General features: G+C 37.1%; 1 protein-coding gene across 1 annotated transcript in view; it reads left to right on the top strand.

Moving 5' to 3' along the window:
- CFAP44 (cilia and flagella associated protein 44) overlaps positions 1-19409 on the top strand; it is a 133635-nt gene that overhangs the window by 97760 nt on the left and 16466 nt on the right. The window contains exons 25-27 of the mRNA XM_049629175.1: positions 8538-9038; positions 11578-11781; positions 12019-12214. Of these exons, the coding sequence (XP_049485132.1) occupies positions 8538-9038; positions 11578-11781; positions 12019-12214 (901 nt within the window). The remainder of the gene's footprint in view (positions 1-8537; positions 9039-11577; positions 11782-12018; positions 12215-19409) is intronic.

The raw sequence follows: 19409 nt of genomic DNA, 5'->3' as shown, positions 1-19409 counted from the left end.
GAGAAGCCTGGCTAGAGGTTTATCAATTTTGTTTATTTTTTCAAAAACCAACTCTTGGTTTCATTGGCCTGCTCTACAGTTGTTTTAGATTCTATATTGTTTATTTCTGCTCTGATCTTTATTATTGCTCTTCTTCTGCTGGGTTTGGGGTATCTCTGCTGTTCTGCTTCTATTTCCTTTAGGTGTGCTGTTAGATTTTGTATTTGGGATTTTTCTTGTTTCTTGACATAGGCCTGGATTGCAATGTCTTCCTCTCAGGACTGCCTTTGCTGCATCCCAAAGCGTTTGGATTGTTGTATTTTCATTTTCGTTTGTTTCCATATATTTTTTAATTTCTTCTCTAATTGTCTGGTTGACCCATTCATTCTTTAGTAGGGTGTTCTTTAGCCTCCATGCTTTTGAAGGTTTTCCAGACTTTTTCCTATGGTTGATTTCAAGTTTCATAGCGTTGTGGTCTGAAACTGTGCATGGTATGATCTCAATTCTTGTATACTTATGAAGGGCTGTTTTGTGACCCAGTATGTGATCTATCTTGGAGAATGTTCCATGTGCACTCGAGAAGAAAGTATATTCTCTTGCTTTGGGATGTGGAGTTCTAAATATATCTGTCAAATCCATCTGATCCAGTGTATCATTCAGGGCCCTTGTTTCTTTATTGATCCTCTGTCTAGATGATCTATCCATTGTTGTAAGTGGATTATTAAAGTCCCCTGCAATTACCACATTCTTATCAATAAGGTTGCTTATGTTTGTGAGTAATTGTTTTATATATTTAGGGGTTCCGTATTCAGCACATAGACATTTATAATTGTTAGCTCTTCCTGATGGATAGACCATGTAATTATTATCTAATGCCCTTCTTCATCTCTTGTTACAGCCTTTAATTTAAAGTCTAGTTTGTCTGATATAAGTATGGCTACCCCAGCTTTCTTTTGACTTCCAGTAGCATGATAGATAGTTGTCCATCCCTTCACTTTCAATCTGAAGGTGTCCTCAGGTATAAAATGAGTCTCTTGTAGACAGCAAATAGATGGGTCTTGTTTTTTTTTCTCCATTCTGATACCCTATGTCTTTTGGTTGGCGCATTTAGTCCATTTACATTCAGTGTTATTACAGAAAGATAGGGGTTTAGAGTCATTGTGATATCTGAAGGTTTCATGCTTGTAGTGATGTCTCTGGTACTTTGTGGTCCTTGCAACATTTCACTCACAGAGTTCCCCTTAGGATCTCTTGTAGGGCTGGTTTAGTGGTGCTGAATTCCTTCTGTTTTTGTTTGTTTGGGAAAACCTTTATCTCTCCTTCTCTTCTGAATGACAGACTTGCTGGATAAAGGATTCTCGGCTGCATATTTTTTTCTGTTCATCACATTGAAGATTTCCTGCCATTGTTTTCTGGCCTGCCAAGTTTCAGTAGATAGGTCTGCTACTAACCTTATGTGTGTACCTTTGTATGTTAGGGCCTGTTTATCCCTAGCTGCCTTCAGAGTTCTCTCTTTATCCTTGTATTTTGCCAGTTTCACTATGATATTTAGTGCAGAAGATTGATTCAAGTTACATCTGAAGAAAGTTCTCTGTGCCTCTCGGATTTCAATGCCTGTTTCCTTCCCCAGATCAGGAAAGTTCTCAGCTATGATTTGTTCAAGTACACCTTCAGCCCTTTCTCTCTCTCTTCTTCTGGAATTCCTATGATACGGATATTGTTCTGTTTGATTGGATCACTTTCTCTAAGTCTTCCTTCATACTCCTGGATTTTTTTTTATCTCTCTTTTTCTCAGCTTCCTCTTTTTCCATAATTTTATCTTCTAATTCACCTATTCTCTCCTCTCCCTCTTCATTCCATGCTATGGCCGCCTCCATTTTATTTTGCACCTCATTTATAGCATTTTTCAGCATTTATAGCATTTATAGCATTATAGCATTTAGTATTGCACCTCATGACTATTTTTTATTCCCTAGGTTTCTGTAGCAATAGATTCTCTGCTGTCCTCTATGCTTTTTTTTAAGTGCAGCGATTAATTTTATGACTATTATTCTAAATTCTTCTTCTGTTATATTGCTTAAATCAGTTTTGATTAATTCGTTAGCTGTCGCTACTTCCTGGAGTTTCTTTTGAGGAGAATTCTTCCATTTCATCATTTTGGCTAGTCCCTGTGGTAGCTCTAAACTGCAGGACACCTCCCCTGTGCTGTCCGGAGAAACTTGTGTTGGTGGGTGGGGCCACAGTCGGACTGGTGTGTACCTTCTCTTCCCCTCTCCCAGGGGCAGGACTCACTGTGGAGTGGTGTGGCCCCTGTCTGGGCTGCTTGCACACTGCCAGGCTTGTGGTGCTGCTTCGATGGGATCTGGACAGGGTGTATTAGATGGGGTGGATCCACAAGGTGCACAGTGGTGGGAGGGGCAGTCTTAGCTAGCTTTGCTGTCAGTGGTCCCTGTGGGAGAGGCCCTGCAGCACAAGGAGGGAGGCAGGCCCATTGGAGGAATGAATCCGCAGAAGCACAGTGTTGGGTGTTTGCGCAGTGCAAGCAAGTTCGGCGTTGGGAACTGGTTCCCTTTGGAATTTCAGCTGGGGTATGGGAGAGGGAAATGGTACTTGACAGCGCCTTTGTTCCCCCGCTGAGCTCTCTCCTTCTGGGACTCAACAACTCTCCCTCCTGGTATTCTCTCTGAGAGCAGAGTTGTTGACTTTTAACATTCCAGGTGTTAAGTCCCACTGGCTGTCAGAACTCAGGCAGTCCAGCCCCTCTGCTTTTGCAAGCCAGATTTCAGGAGCTTGCCTTGCCCTGTGGGCTGCCCCTCCACTACCCCAGCTCCCTACCGCCAGCCTGTATAGCACGCATGGCCTCTCCGCCGTTCCTACCCTTTTCCGTGGGTCTCTTGTCTATGCTTGGCTCCAGAGAGTCCGTTCTGCTACTCTTCCGGCAGTTTTTGGAGTTATTTAGGCCAATGTGGTTGGAATCTAAGTGATCAGCAGGATGCAGTGAGGCAAGCGACCTCCTACACTGCCATCTTTCTCTCTTGTGTCTAGATTGTTTTTCTAGCTGTTCCTTTAAGATAATTCTTGTTTCATCTATCACGTCTGATCCATCATCATAGAGAAATGTTTTTTGAGTACAATTGCCAGTCATCCAACCTGAAATTTCATGGTCTAGCTAGAGATGATGGATATGTATCATGTCTTGAACTGAACTGCATTACACTGAAATCCATTTTATTAAAACAGTGTAAATTAATGTGGAGCACGCTATTCTACAAGTCAGAAGATCAGAGTTCTGTTTCCATCTCTGCCACTTAATAGGCACATAAACTTTGCTAGTCATGTAAATCTCCCTAAGCCTCAGTTATATTGTCTGTTAAAAGAGTATTAATACCAATTAACAACAAAAAAACATATCTAGTCTGCCTCACAACGTTAATGTGATGGTCAAAGTCAACAAATGGTCATTACTGTCATGGCTAAATTAAAAATTACTAACATTTCAAGTTTTTTTGGAAATAACATATTATATATCCCACTTCCCTGTGGCCAGTATTTAGGTATGTGTGGTATTTGTAAAACTAAAAAGAAAATATTGGTATGTAAAAAGGGTTCTTCAAAGAGGCGAGCCTTACAGTCATCAGGCTGGCTTAGATTTGTTCTTTTAAGCTTAATTCTTAGTCCTCCAGGTGCTTCAAAGTGGTCCACCATTCACAGAAGTGCTGGATTTTGAGTTTTACTTTAATGCTTGAAAGGTTTGTTCTTAAGAATATAAAAAAAATCTCCTCTATTTTGTTATAATGTTCTTGGTTCATAGGTGGTAATTATACAGGTAAGTTTTCTAAGACTGCCTGGAGAAGTGCCTTTTGTTTTTGAAGTATAACATTCAGTGTTATATGAGTTTCAGGTAAACAATATAATGATTCATCAAATCTGTACATTACTCAGTGCTCACCACAATAGGTGTAGTCACCATTTGTTACTAAACAACATTACTACAATCTTACTATATTCCCTATATTGTACTTTTCATTTATGTGACTTACTTATTTTCTAAATAGAGGTTTGTACCTCTTAATCCTTTTATTGATTTCACCCATCTCCCCACCCCACCTCTGGCAACCACCAGTTTGTTCTCTGTATTTAAGAGTATGGGGTTTTTTTGTTTGTTTGTTTCTCTGTTTGTTTTGTTTCTTAAATTCCACATACCAGTGAAATCATATGGTATTTGTCTTTCTCTGACTTATTTCACTTAGCATAATATACTCTACGGCCATCCATGTTGTCCCAAATGGCAAGATCTCATGCTTTTTATGGATGAATAATATTTCATTGTATGTATATGCCACCTATTTATCCATTCATCTGTGGATGGACATTTGGGTTGCTTCCATATCAAGATTGTAAATGATGCTGCAATAAACATAGGGGTGCATAGGTCTTTCAAACTAGTGTTTTCATTTTCTTCAGATAAATATTCATACGTGGTATTATTGGGTCATATGCTAATTCTATTGTTAATTTTTTGAGGAGCCTCCATACTGTTTTCCATAGTGGTTGCACCAATTTATGTTTCTACCAACAGTATACAAGGGTTCCTATTTCTCCACATTCTTGCCAACACTTGTTATTTCTTGTCTTTCTGTTACTAGCCATTCTGATAGGCATAAGATGATATTTCATTGTAGTTTTGATTTGTATTTCCCTGATAATTAGTGATGTTGAGAATCTTTTCGTGTGTCTGTTGGCCATATGTATGTTTCCTTTAGAAGAAAGTCTATTCAGGTTCTCTGCCCTTTTTTTAATTGGATTTTTTTTCATGTCGTTTAAGTTCCTTATATAGTTTGGATGTTAACTCCTTATTGCATATATCATTTACAAATATCTTCTCCCATTCACTGTATTTCCTTTCAGTTTTGTTGCTGGTTTCCTTTGATGTGCAAAAGCTTTTTATTTTGGTGTAGTTCCAACAGTTTATTTTTGCTCTTGTTTCCCTTACCTTAGGAGATAAATCTAGAAATATGTTTCTATGGCTGATGTCAAAGAAATTATTGCCTGTATTTTCTTTATTTTTTTTAAGTTTTTTAAGTTTATTTATTTATTTTTGAGAGAGAGAGAGAGAACAAGCAGGGGATGGGCAGAGAGAGGGGGAGAGAGAATCCCAAGCAGGCTCCATGCTGTCAGCACTGAGCCCCATGTGGGGCTCAAACTCATGAACTGTTAGATCATGATCTGAGCCAAAACTAAGAGTTGGACACTTAACCAACTGAGCCACCCAGACACCCCTGCCTATGTTTTCTTTTAGAAATTTTATGGTTTAAGGTCTCACATTTAGGTCTCTAATCCATTTTGAGTTCATTTTTATCTATGGTATAAGAAAGTGGTCTAGTTTCATTCTTTTGCATGTAGCTGTCCAATTTTCCAGCATCATTTGTTGAAGAGACTACCTTTTTCCCCATTGTATATTCCTGCATCATTTATCATAGATTGACTCTGTAAGTGTGGGTTTATTTCTGGGTTTTCAATTCTGCCCATTGATCTACATGTCCGTTTTTGTGCTAGTACCATACTGTTTTGATTACTACAGCTTTGTAGTATATCGTGGAATCTGGGAGTGTGATACCTCCAGTGTTGTTATTTTTTCTTAAGATTGCTTTAGCTATTTGGGGTCTTTTGTGATTCCATACAAATTTTAGAATTATTTGTTGTAGTTCTGTGAAAAATGCTTTTCATATTTTGATAGGGATTGTATTAGATTTGTGGATCGCTTTGGGTAGTGTGGATATTTTTACCAATACTAATTCTTCCAATCCATGAGCATGGACTATCTTTCCATTTATTTGTGTCTTCTTCAATTTGTGTCACCAATGTTTTATAGTTTTCAGAGTACAAGTATTCACTTCTTTGGTTAAGTTTTGCTAGGTATTTTATTTTTGTTGGTGCAATTGTAAATGAGATTGTTTTCTTAATTTCTCTTTCTGCTACTTCATTATTAGGATATGGAAATGCAACAAATTTTTGTATATTAATTTTTTTATTTTGCAACTTTACAAAATTAATTGACCAGTTCTAATAATTCTTTGATGGTGTCCTTAGGGTTTTTTCTATGTACAGTATCATGTCATCTACAAATAGTGACAATTTTACTTCTTCCTTACCAATATGGATGCATTTTTCTTTCTTTTTCTTGTCTGATTGCTGTGGCTAGGACTTCTAGTATTATGTTGAATAAAAGTAGTGAAAGTGGACATCCTTGTCTTGTTGCTGATCTCAGAAGAAGAGCTTTCAGTTTTTCACCATCGAGTTATGACGTTAGCTGTGGGTTTTTTATATAAGGCCTTTATTATGTTGAGGTATGTTATCTATAAACCTATTTTGTTGGGAGATTTTTTATCAGGAATGGTTGTTGAATTTTGTCAAATGCTTTTTCTGCATCTATTGGGATGATCATATGGTGTGAATTCTTTCTCTGATTAATGTGATATATGACATTGATTTCCAAATATTGAACCACCCTTGCACCCCAAGAATAAATTCTACTTGATTATGGTGAATAATTTTTTCAATGTATTGTTGAATTTGGTTTGCTAATATCTTACTGATTTCTGTGTCTATGTTCATCAGAGATATTGGCCTGTGGCAGTAGTAGTAGTTTTTGTTGTTATTATTGTGATTTTTGTCTGGTTTTAATGTCAGGGTAATGCTGGCTTTATAGGCTGTACCTAGAAGCTTTCCTTCCTCATATATTTTGGAAGATTTGGAAAAGAATAGGTATTAACTCTTCTTTCAATATTCGGTAGAATTAACCTATGAATCCATCTGGGCCTGGACTTTTGTTTTTTGATGACTCATTCAATTTCATTGCTAATAATTAGTCTGTTCATATTTTCTATTCTTCAGTTTTAGAAAGTTATATGCTTCTAGGAATTTATTAATTTCTTCTAGGTTGTCTAATTTCCTGGCGTATAATTTTCCATAATATTCTCTTATAACTCTTTTATATTTCTGTAGGTCAGTTGTTATTTCTCCTCCTTCATTTCTGATTTTATTTATTGAGTCTTCTCTTTTTTCTCGATTAGTCTAGCTAAATGTTTATCACTTTTGTTTATCTTTTCAAAAACCAGGTCCTGGTTTAATGATCTTTTATTGTTTTGTCTGTCTCTATTTCATTTACTTTTACTCTAATCTTTATTATTTCATTCCTTTCACTAGCTTTTGGCTTTGTTCTTTTTCTAACTCCTTTAGGTGTAAGATTAGGTTGTTAATTTGAGCTTTGTCCTGTTTCTTGAGTAGGCCTCTACCACTATAAACTTCCTTCTTAGAAATGCTTTTGCTGTATTCCGAAGATTTTGGACTGTTTTTTTCATTTTCATGAGTCCCCATGTGTTTTTTTTTTACTGCCTCTTTGATTTCTCAGTTGATCCATTCATTATTGAGTACATGTTATTTAACCTCCATATATTTATGTTCTTTCTAATATTTTCTTGTAATTTATTTCTAGTTTCATACCACTTTGGTCAAAAAAGATGCATGATATGATTTCCATCTTTTTAAATTTATTGAGATTTTTTTTGTGGCATAACATGTGATTTATCCTGGAGAATATTCCATTTGTACTTGAAAAGAATGTGTATTCCATTTTGAGATGGAATATTTTTTATATATCTGTTAGGTTCATCTGGTCTAATGTGTCATTCAAAGCTACTGTTTCCTTATTGATACTCTATCTGGGTCATGTATCCATTGATGTGAGCTGGCTGTTAAAGTTCCTGAATAATACAGAATTACTGTCAATTTGGAGAAGTATATTTTGATTTTTTTTAACCTGTATATTTATGCAAAGTAACTCTTAATAGCCTTTGGACCATCTTGTTACCTAATTGTATACAGGATTAGGGTGGCATGTGCCTATAGGCTCTTGTAAGAACATTTTGAAAACAAAGAGTGGGGAAACAGCTCGTAATGAGGGAGCAATGGCTCCTGTGGCTTGAGGTAGGGGCCACAACTTGGCTTAGATAAGTGGACCAGGAACAAAGGAAGTATCCTGGAATCTCTTGGTGTGCTATGATATTGCAATTCAGGGTCATGACATTGCCTGCACAAGAAATAACAGTAATAATGTGGCCAAAATACAGAAGAAATAAGTAGACAACTGTAAATGTGTCTCAGCCAATGGAATTTGAGTTTCCATCTGGGAAGGGCAGTTATGTGTGTGTGTTCCTGACCAGAGAATGAGCTTTTACTGTCTAGGTTTTGGCTGAGTACAAGCCTTCAGGAAGAACTTCCCCTGGGTGGTGGGAAGAGAACAGCAGAACTTAGCCCTACGGGCCAGCCGAGGGATACCAGAGGTCACATCCATACTGTCTTCCTCTTTTGGAGAAGCTAAATTGGAAACAGCCTAAAAGTTAGACAAAAGAGTAACTTAGTAGAGAATAGGAATAATCCTGTATATAATTAGATAACAAAATTTTTATTTTGGCTTTTTGCTAGGGATACCTGTCAAGGGACAGAAATCATATTTCAAACTGGGTTGTCATTTTGTTTCTTTCTGTTCTTTTTATTAGGCCCATTCAAAGAAAATGCACATGAACAAATGCATCCTCTCTCTTCGAGATCTTAAAGTGGCTGTTATTGAGGAAATACAGTGCCTGGTGCAAGAACTGAAGAGCATTCAGTCAACTCTTCACATATCCAAGCACATCCCTATTCCTGAAATCCCTCAGATACACCCAGAAGAAGTTCCAGAAAAGAGATTTCACTATGATGAGGAAATTCTCCTAAATTTTAAGCAAGAGCATATGACGATTCAGGATGAAAAGCCCTCTGAACTGGAACAGAGACGGTCTACAGGCGCAGGTGGAGGATTTCTCAAACTCTCTTTTGGAAAGGATGGTGATTTGACAACAAGAGATTCATTGTCTAGATCATCAAGGGCATTAGCACTCATTGTAGATACTCCAAAGTTAATGGAATTTGAAAAAGCAGATCCAATTGATCTAGAGCTGGAGATTATGAAGAGAGACGAGATTAAGCATGTGTACATGCAAGAGTATTTGACCAACAGGGTAAGGGGTGAAACTATGCCTTTTTAAAGCTGAAAGAGGGGAGAAGGGAAGAACTAGATCTATTATTTGTGTGTGTGTGTGTGTGTGTGTGTGTGTGTGTGTATACACACTCTCTATAATAATCTTTCTCACTGACCAGCCCACTGAAGGCTTGGCTTCCTCCCCATCTCTGGCCTTCTGGAACCCATTGCCCTCTGCCCAAGAACATTGGAGCTTTTAAACCTTTTGCTTTCTGCAAAGCTAAGAATTAAGAGCAAATCCATGTTAATCAGCATCTAACTCAAGTCTTGGTAAAGGGCAAATGATGGAGCAGCTTTCAGATGATGGATGGAACATAATTTAAAAACTTTACAGAGAAAATGGGGCTCCCTCTGCTTTTTACCTCCTTCTCTTTCTCTAATGTGTGATTTGCCTCATTAGTGGGAGTGTTCATGGTGATGACTGGCTTCAAAATTGTTCTGGAGCTGAAATGGCACCTATTTTTTTTTTCTAGGAAACCAGATCAGGTTGGGGCCAGTTGTATAGGAGGTGCTCTGAATCTGGAAGGAAAAGGACCTTTCCCAGATAGACAGCTCTCTGCTGCCAGCAGCATAGAATTTTGTTCCTAAATGTCTGTCCAGCTCCACCCTGTGAAGGCACCCCCGAAAGTTTCCCAAACATATTCTTCACCCAATATCTGTACTTCATCCAGCCTTACTCTTCCTCCCTCTCCCTGCTTCTGTTCCCCACCCCATTCTCAGTTTTATATTTGCTTTTTCCTTTGTTATCTCTTTCTACTTGCATTGCTTTCCTTTCAAATGTGAGTCATCATTCAAAACTCATCACAGTTCCAAATCTTCTCCAGAACCTTCTGTCCACATTACATACTCATCTTTTTTCTAAGCTCCAAGTGCACCTATAAGTAGCACCTCAGGTTTTGCACTTATTTTTCTTGCTGTTTTATGTGTATTCTTTGTTTTATTGAAGTATAATGAACACACAATATTGTATTAGTTTCAGGGGTATAATATAATGATTCAACAATTCTGTACATCACTCAGTGCTCAAATGTGTTATTTTTGTCTTGCAAATTAGATTTCACAGCTCTTGAGAGAAAGGCCACATATAATCATCTTTTGATTTGCCTACAGTGTCTAGGAAATGCCAGACCTATGGTAGATATTCAATAAAGAGTTTGATTGATTTCATTGTAGCTAATGTATTAATGGTATTAACATATGCATTGGACATTCTTTGCGCAGGAATAGTGGTAGTTAGGTAGTAGGGATGTAACAGTACTCTAGCCAGACATATTCTCTATCCTAATTAAGCTTATAGACTATCAGACAAGTGACAGCAAAACAAGTGTGAACCTCATGAACTTAAACACCTATGTGTTTAAGTGGTACAGTTCCAGAATGGTGTTACACTAAAATAAATACAGTCCTGCCTTGAAATAAATATCAAAATAATTCAAATTTGTTGAACAAACATTAAAGAGGAGCCCACTTAGTCTACAACCATAGATAATTAAAAGGTTTCTTCTTCTTTTTTTTTTTTTAAGTTTATTCATTTATTCTTTCTGAGAGAGAGCACAAGTAGGGAAGGGGCACAGAGAGAGGGAGACACAGAATCTGAAGCAGGGTCCAGGCTCTGAGCTGTCAGCACAGAGCCCAACACAGGGCTTGAACTCACGAACTGGGAGATCATGACATGAGCCGAAGTCAGACACCCAACTGACTGACCCACCCAGGTACTCCTCTTTTTTTTTTTAAGCTCTCAAATTCTCTAGCAGTAGTTTCACTGTTCCCAAACTACAGATCTCTTAATTTTTTTTCAGCCATGTGCTGGGCCCTCACTCATTACAGGTTTTTGACTGTTGAGGTTCCCCATGATTCACAGACTGATGAAAAACATGGAATGGTTTGTCTTCTACCTATGGTACTAGTTTCCTCAGGAGAACCAGACCTTGGGACTCTCTCTTGATGTCTTCCTCTCCTTTGGGATGGGATGAGGAGGAAACTGTGCCAAAATCAGCAAAACCAAGCATTTAAAATCATTGGGATGGCCGTGGGATAAGGTTTAGACCAGGGCTTGGGGAGTACTTTGTTCTCAGCCCAACTCTATAAAATTAAATCACCTTTAAAATGTTTGAAAATTTTCAGAATAAGAAGTTGAGGGAAATATTTAGTGCTTCCTGTATGAGAGGCACTGTAGAGATACTGTCGGGTAAAGTGGAGGCAGATATAAACACTATGCACGAGGAGCTCATAGTCTCCGATTTAAACCATACAGTACAGAAAGAAGGGCATTCTCAATTAATGGCTTAATCAATGGTAAAGAAACAGCTGGAAGGACTATAGTTACAGAATCCCTACCACTTAAGTTGATTTGTAAGACTTACACATACATGCCACATGAGCCCATATAATTATTTCTCCATAATAACGGTATAATGACAAAATGCTTTTACCTAAACAAACTGGTATTTTTAGGTAGTTTTAAAAATAGTTACCTGGTCTTAACTTTTCATATACCCTCAAATCTTTTTCCACCTCAGATCAAAGAACTGATTGTCACCTTTGATGCAGAGCTTCGTCTTCTGAGGCACCAGAAACTGAAACTAGATATTCAGATGAAATTATCTGACCTTCACCATGTCACATTATTTCAAGAAATGCTTCTCCTCAAGAATTTTGAAAAACAGGAGAACATACTTCAAGAGCGTGTTAATTCATTAGACAAAGAAGAACAGGATATGCAAGTATGAACGGACAGGAGAGTGCTGGCTGGCTGTATCCTTTAGTTATGGAGGGGATTTGATTCTTCTTTTCCTTCTTCATCTTCTCAGCTTAATTCCCTCCATTGTTCTAATCCTCCTCTCTTGTCTTTTCTCCCTCCAAATGTTTGTGAATTGTAACCTTACATTGTAATATACCTTGTTCTCTGAGCCTGGTTTATCAGAAATACTCTATCACTTGTTCTGTTTTTGTTCATTTAGTGGAAAATAAATGAAACTCTTAAAGAGATGGAAGAGAAAAAGAATGAAATCACCAAGCTCCAGGACCAAGAAAAAGCACTCTATGCTGGTTTCCAAACAGCTCTTGGAGAAAACAATAAATTTACTAATTTTCTCATGAAAGTCCTGAAGAAGAGGATTAAGCGGGTGAAGAAAAAGGAGGTTGAAGGAGATGCCGGTTTGAATTTCTTTCTAACATATGATTTTATCTTTTTTCTCGTTAGCATGAAATGGAGAAGTAGCTAAGGACATATTTCTCACCTTTTATTCACTACCACATAGACAGAGGTGCTCTGAGGTTGAAGAAGAGATTATAAACCTGTAGGTCTCTAACCATCTGGAGTTAACCTGTGTGTGTGTATCTGGTCCAAGGCAGCTTTAGGGTAGTTTCATTTAACAAGCACATCTTCTCATTTCCCAATTGATTGTCATCTTTGATAAAATATCTCTTCATGTCTTTTGCCCATGTTTGAATAGGATTTTTGCTTTTGTATTCTTGAGGTTTAGGAGTTCTTTGTTATGGTCTGGATACTAGTCCTGTGTCAGATGCTTTGCAGATATTTTTTTCCAGTCTGCAGCTTGTTCTTTTCATTCCCTCAACAGGGTCTTTGACAGAACAAAAGTTTTATTTTTTGTTGAGGTCCAATTTATCAATTTTTCTTTTTTTTTTGGATCTTGTTTTGGTGTCAAAGTCTAGGAATTCATGGCCTAGCCCTGGGTCCCAAGGATTCTCTCCTATTTCTAAAATTTTTATAGTTTTACATTAAAGTCTGTGATCCATTTGGGCTTAATTTTTATATAAGGCGTGAGACTTAGGCCAAGGTCTTTTTTTGCCTACTGTGAATATCCAATTGCTCTAGCACCATTTGTTGGAAAAGCTTTCTCCCATTGAATTGATTTTGATCTTTGTCAAAAATCACTTGGGTGTATTTGTGTGGATCTATTTCTGCGTGTTTGGCTCTGTTGATCAATTTGTCTCCTCTTCACCAATACTACAGTCTTAATTACAGAGGCCATTGAGTTCTGAAGTCAGGTAGACTAATTCCTTCCATTTTATTCATCTTCTTCAATATTATTTTAGCTATTCTACTTCCTGTAACTTCCCATATGTTAGAATATTTTTTTATATCTACAAAAAATCTTGGTGGAATTTTGACAGCAATTGTATTAAACCTTTATATCAGTTTGGAGAGAACCTGCATCCTTACTACATTGAATCATCCAGTGAATGAGCACAGTGTGTATTTAGAGCTTTGATTTCTCTCATCAGCATTGCATCATTTTCAACATAAAATTCAGGTTCATGTTCTGTTAGATTTATACCTAAGTATTTCCTTTTTTAAAAGTGATTTTAAGTGCTATTTAATTTTTTTAGCAGTAGAAATATTTTATTAAAATCTCATACAAAATCCTAGAAAGTGAAATAAGTGGCATACTAATAATACACATTAGTACAATTTTATAATGCTGTTTTATTTTTATTTATTTATTTATTTTTTTAATTTTTTTTTAATGTTTTATTTATTTTTGAGACAGAGAGAGACAGCATGAACAGGGGAGGGTCAGTGAGAGGGAGACACAGAATCTGAAACAGGCTCCAGGCTCTGAGCTGTCAGCACAGAGCCCGACGCGGGGCTCGAACTCACGGACCGCGAGATCATGACCTGAGCCGAAGTCGGCCGCTTAAACGACTGCGCCACCCAGGCGCCCCTATTTATTTATTTTTAACATTTATTTATTTTTGAGACAGAGAGAGACAGAACATGAACGGGGGAGGGTCAGAGACAGAGGGAGACACAGAATCTGAAACAGGCTCCAGGCTCTGAGCAGTCAGCACAGAGCCCGACGTGTGGGGCTCGAAATCACAGACCGTGAGATCATGACATGAGCCGGCTGGACGCTTAACGACTGAGCCACCCAGGCGCCCCAATGCTGTTTTATTTTTAATCTTGGTGTCACATGTTCACACTGGCATATAGAAATACAGTTGCTTTGTAGATATTGATCACCTAACTTGTGACATCACTTAGTCTAGGAGTTTTTGATAGATTCCTTGGGATTTTCTATGTAGACAATAATTTCATCTGCAAATATGTTCAGTTTTATTTCTTTCTTTCTGATCTTTATGCCCATTTTCTTTTATTGTCTCATTGCACTGATTAGAACATCCAGTATTATATTGAAATAGAGTGCCAAGAGCTGACATCCTTGCCTTATTCCTAATCTGAGGCGGACAACATTCAATCTTTCACCATTAAGTATGCTCCCTGTAGGTATTTCATAGATACTCTATCAAGTTGAGGAAGTTCCCCTCTGTTCCTAGTTTTCATTATGAATGAGTGTTGATTTTTTTCAGATGTTTTACTGCATTGGTTGATGATTATGTGATTTTTTTTTCTTTAGCCTGTGAATATGGTGGGTTATACTGGCTGATTACTGATTATTGAATCAGACTTACACCCTTGAAATATCCTCTCCCTATGTTACATAATTCTTTTTATATATTGTTGAATTCTATTTGCTAATATTTTATTTAAAAATGTTGTGTCTAGGGGCGCCTGGCTAGCTCAGGCAATAGAGCATGCAACTCTTGCTCTTGGAGTTGTGATGTAAGCCCCACGTTGGGTGTGGAACTTACTTAAAACACACACACACACACACACACACACACACACACACACACACAGCAAAAATACCTAAACCCCCCAAAAACAAAAAGAAATTTTATGTCTATATATTCCTGTGGATCATTGGTCTGTAGCTTGCTTTGTTTCTCCTTTTTGTACTGTCTTTGTCTGGTTTTAGTATCAGGATAATATTAGCTTCAAAATATGAATCAGGAGGTCTTCTCTTTGATTTTCTAGAAGATAATGTGTATGGTGTTAATCATGTAAATGTTTGGCAGTGTTCTCCAGAGAAACTATTTGGGCCTATAGATTTCTTTAGGGTAGTTTTAAAATTACAGAGTCGATGTTTTTAATAGTTCTAGAACTTTTCAAATGTGGTAATTTGTATTTTTGTATGTATGAAAGTGGTCTGTCTCATCTAAGTTGCCAAATTTATGTGTGTAGGGATGTTCGTTGTATTTCTGTTATCTTTTTTAATGTCTGCAAGGTCATTAGTAATGTCTGTAGTAATATCACCTGTTGCATTCTTGATATTGGTAGCTTTTTTTCTTATTTCCCTATTTTTTTAGACTTGCTAGAGGTTTCTCAATTTTATTGATTTTTTTGAGAACAAACCAGCTCTTTGCTGAAGTGATTTTTTTTTCTATTTTTCTGCTTTCAATTTTATTGATTTCTGCTCTTATCTTTACTATTACCTTCCTTCTGCTTGCTTTGGATTTATTCTGCACTTCTGTTTTTAGGTTTCAAAGTGAATTATTGATTTAAGACTTTTTCTCTTTTCAAATTTAGTGCTATAATTCCCCTCAATACTGCTTTAGCTGTATTCCACAAATTTTGGTAAATTTTTTTTTCATTTTCATTCATGTTAATGCAGTTTTAAAATTTGCATTGATCTTTCCTCTAGGTCCCATGGATTATATAGAAGTATGTTGTTTGGGTCCGAGTGTTTTGAGATTTTCCTGTTATCTTTCTGTTTGTGATTCCTAGTTTGATTCCATTGTGGTCAGAGAACACATTATGCATGATTTCAGTTCTTTTATAGTTGTTGAAATTTGTTTAATGGTCTAACATATGGTCTGTCTTGGTGTGGGTACTTGAAAAGAATGTATATTCTGCTGTTTTGGGTTAAGTCTTCTATTACTGTCAATTAGATCCTATTGGTTAATGATGCTATTAACCAACTTCTGTAGTCTGATTTTCTGTAGAGTTCTAATCAAATGCTGAGAGAGGCGGTGTTGAAGTCTCCAAATATAATCATGGATTTATCTATTTCTCTTTTCATTTCTGTCAGTTTTTGCTTCATATTTTGTAGCGCTGTTATTTTTATGCATACACATTTAGGATTGCTATGTCTTCTTGGTAGATGGACACTTTTATCATTATATAAGGTCTTTCTCTGTCTAGAGTAATTTTTTTTTTGCTCTGAAGTCTACTTTATCTCATGTTAATATAGCCACTCTTGCTTGGCTTTGGTTAATATTTGCATGATATATCTTTTCTTTTACTTTCAATTTGACTATTAGTGAATTTCCAGCAGATAGCATATAGTTAACGTTTTTCACCCACTCTTTGTCTTTTAATTGGTATACTTAAACCATTTACATTTGATGTGTTAGGGCTTAAGTCTGTCGTTTAATTTTTTTTTTTTATTCTCTCTGTTTTCTATCTTCTACATTTTCCTGTCCTCCTATGGGCTACTTGAACATTTTTTAGAATTCCATTTTAATTTTCTCTAGTGTTTTGAGTGTATCTCATTGTGCAACATCTTTAGTGATTGATTTATAAATTGCATTATATATACATAATTTATCCCAGACCACCAGTGTCATCATTTTATCAGTTTAAGTCATGTATAGAATCCTCATCTGCCTTTAAATCCCCCAAACGGAGGAGGGAAGCCTATTATATTTACCTATAGTTTTGCTTCTCATATTTATTCTTCCTTGATGTTCCAAGTTCCTTAAAAAAAAAGAATTTTCCTTCTGTTTAGAGAATTTCCTTTATCTGCTCTTTTGGGGTAGGTATACTAGTGGCAATTTTTTCCCCCTTAATCTGAAAGTGTCTTGATTTCCTCTATTTCAGAAAGACATTTTCCCTGGGTATAGGATTTTAGGTTTACTTTTTTTTTCTTTCTGCATTTAAAAAATATTGTGCTACTTCCTTCTGGCCTCCATGGTTTCTGATGAGAAATCCCCTGATATTCAAATTGTTCATCACTTATAGGTGAAGAATCACTTTCCCCTCACTGCCTTCAAGATTTTTTGTCTTTAGTTTCCAGAAGATTGGCCATGAGGTGCCTTGGAGTAGATTCTTTGGGTTCATACTGATGGGGCTTCACTCCTTTTATCTGTAGGCTTATGTTTTGCCAAATTTGAGAAGTTTCTAGTCATTGTTTCTTCAAGTGCTTTTGAGAACCCCCTCTTTCTTTACTCCTTTTGGGACTCATGGCATGACTGTTTGACATTTCGTTATAGTCCCATAGGTCCCTGAGGCTCTGAGGCTTGGGATTTGTTTTTTTTGTTGTTGTTTTGTTGTTGTTGTTGTTGTTGTTGTTGTTGTTGTTGTTTTACTCTTCTTTCTGTTTTTCAAACTGGCTAATTTCCATTGTTCTCTCTTCAGGTTTACAGATGCTTTCCTGTGTCTCCCTCCATTCTGCTGTTGAGCCCATTCACTAAGTTTCTGTTCTTGTTATTGTATTTTCAGTTCTAAAATTTCCATTTAATTCTTCTTTGTATCATTTATTTCCTGATACTTTTTATTTCTTTGAACAGGCTTTGTATTTTTTTATTTGCTTAAAGTGTGTTCATTATTGGTCATTGAAGAATTTCATTATGGCTATTTTAAATATTTTGTCAATTAATTCTAACATTTCTGTCGTCTTAATGTTGACATTTATCCATTGTCTTTTCCCATTCAGATGGAGATCTTCCTGGTTCTTGGTATGATTAGTAACTTTCAATTGAAACCTGGAAACTTTCATATTATATTAGGAGACTTTGTATCTTACTTAATTCCTCTGTTTTATTTGGCTTTCTCTAACACTGCTCTGACAGAGAAAGGGTATGTGTATATTCCTTATTGCCAGGTGGAGGTACTCAGCCTTCACTGTGACTCAAGGGAAGGAGGATCTCTTTGTTCTGGAGTTCTGATTCTCCATGTAGTCTCTACTGACAACATAGTGGGGATGGCCTTGGTACCTGTGGGCAATTGTGAAAGTCCTGACTCTCCACTAGGGTTCTTCTTCCTCCTCCTCCTCCTCCTCCTCCTCTTCTTCTTCTTCTTCTTCTACTTCTACTTCTTCTGCTGCTGCTGCTTCTTCTGCTTCTGCTTCTTCTGCTTCTCCTTCCTCTTCTTATTCTTCTCCTCCTTCTCCTTCCTCTTCTTCCTCCTCCCCCTCCTCTCCTCCTCCTCCATTAGGTTTCTTCTAATGTGGCCTGTGTGGGAGGAGGAAATGAGTCTTATTGTTGCCAGGTGAAAGTAGAAATACAGGGTGCCCGTGTGGTCTCCACAGACATCTTGGTGGGGGTTGAAAGCATGGCTGGTTACCAGCCAGCAGGAACAAATATCCCGGTTCCCTGCTTGGTCTTCTCTGATACCATCCTGGGTGGTGGGAATGTGGGGTACCTGACTGCAGCTTTGCAAGGGTGAATGTCTAGTTTCCCCACTTCACCTTCACTTATGGGGGTGGGAGTGGGACCACAATTTTTTTTTCCTGTGGTGTTTATTTAGAGTATTATCTAAAAAATTTGTCTTGTTAGGCTTCCTCTTTCTTGGCTGTTTGGCTAGAGAGAGCAGGCTCTTGTTGGGCCTTTTTATAGCTGTATCTACTGGTATTTCCAGGCCACTAATTTATTCATTTCTAAGTCTGAAATATAAGAGGAAAAGAAGACCCAAAAAATTCACCACAGTGTTGTTTCTCAGGTCCTGAGGTTCATATTTAGTCTGCCTTCTTTCCATTTTTCAGAATCTTCTGTTTATTTTACATATAATGTCCAAGTTTTAGCTGTATTTTGCAGGAGGAATAGGAAAAAAATAGACCTAATTCATCTTCCTCAAAATTGAAATCTATGAAAAGAATTTTAGTCTAATTTTAAACTCTGCTGATTTATTTCATAAAATGATACAGACCACCTAAAATAATTTTAAGGAGATAATAAATTCAAGAAATCTTCTAGAGAGTATGAGGTGTATGTCTTATTTCTAACTTGATGTTCCATAAAATAGAAATTGCCAATTGGTGATCTATAGCTCATAAATCGCCTCAAAGTGTTTAACAAGAAAACAGCATAGAGTGGGAATCTACAATCGCTTATCTAAAACTCTTTGGGGCAGATGAGCTTTAGTATTTATATTTTTTTATATTTTATAAAAGCTTTGTATATGGCACTGTTAAAGAAAAAATGATTCATGGCACTTGTTAAAGAACAATAAAGCAGACTTTATTCAGGGTCACTACTACAAGGGGATTTTATTTTATTTTTAAAATTTATTTTTGAGAGAGAGCATAAGTGGGGGGAGACAGAGAAGGGACAGAGGATTAGAAGTGGGCTCTGTGCTGATAGTAGTGAGACCAATGTGGGCGTGAACCCACAAACCATGAGCTCATGACCTGAGCCAGAGTTGAACGCGCAACCCACTGAGCCACCCAGGTGCCCCCAGTGGGATTTTATAATAGGGGAGAGAGATCAGCACAGCTTTGAATATAACAAGGACAAGTGGAGAGTTATAGCCAAGGAACAGGTTGGG

The sequence above is a fragment of the Panthera uncia genome, chromosome C2 (genome assembly GCF_023721935.1).
Source record: "Panthera uncia isolate 11264 chromosome C2, Puncia_PCG_1.0, whole genome shotgun sequence".
NCBI classification, from domain to species: domain Eukaryota; kingdom Metazoa; phylum Chordata; class Mammalia; order Carnivora; family Felidae; genus Panthera; species Panthera uncia.
This window is presented reverse-complemented; position numbering and strand designations above follow the sequence as displayed.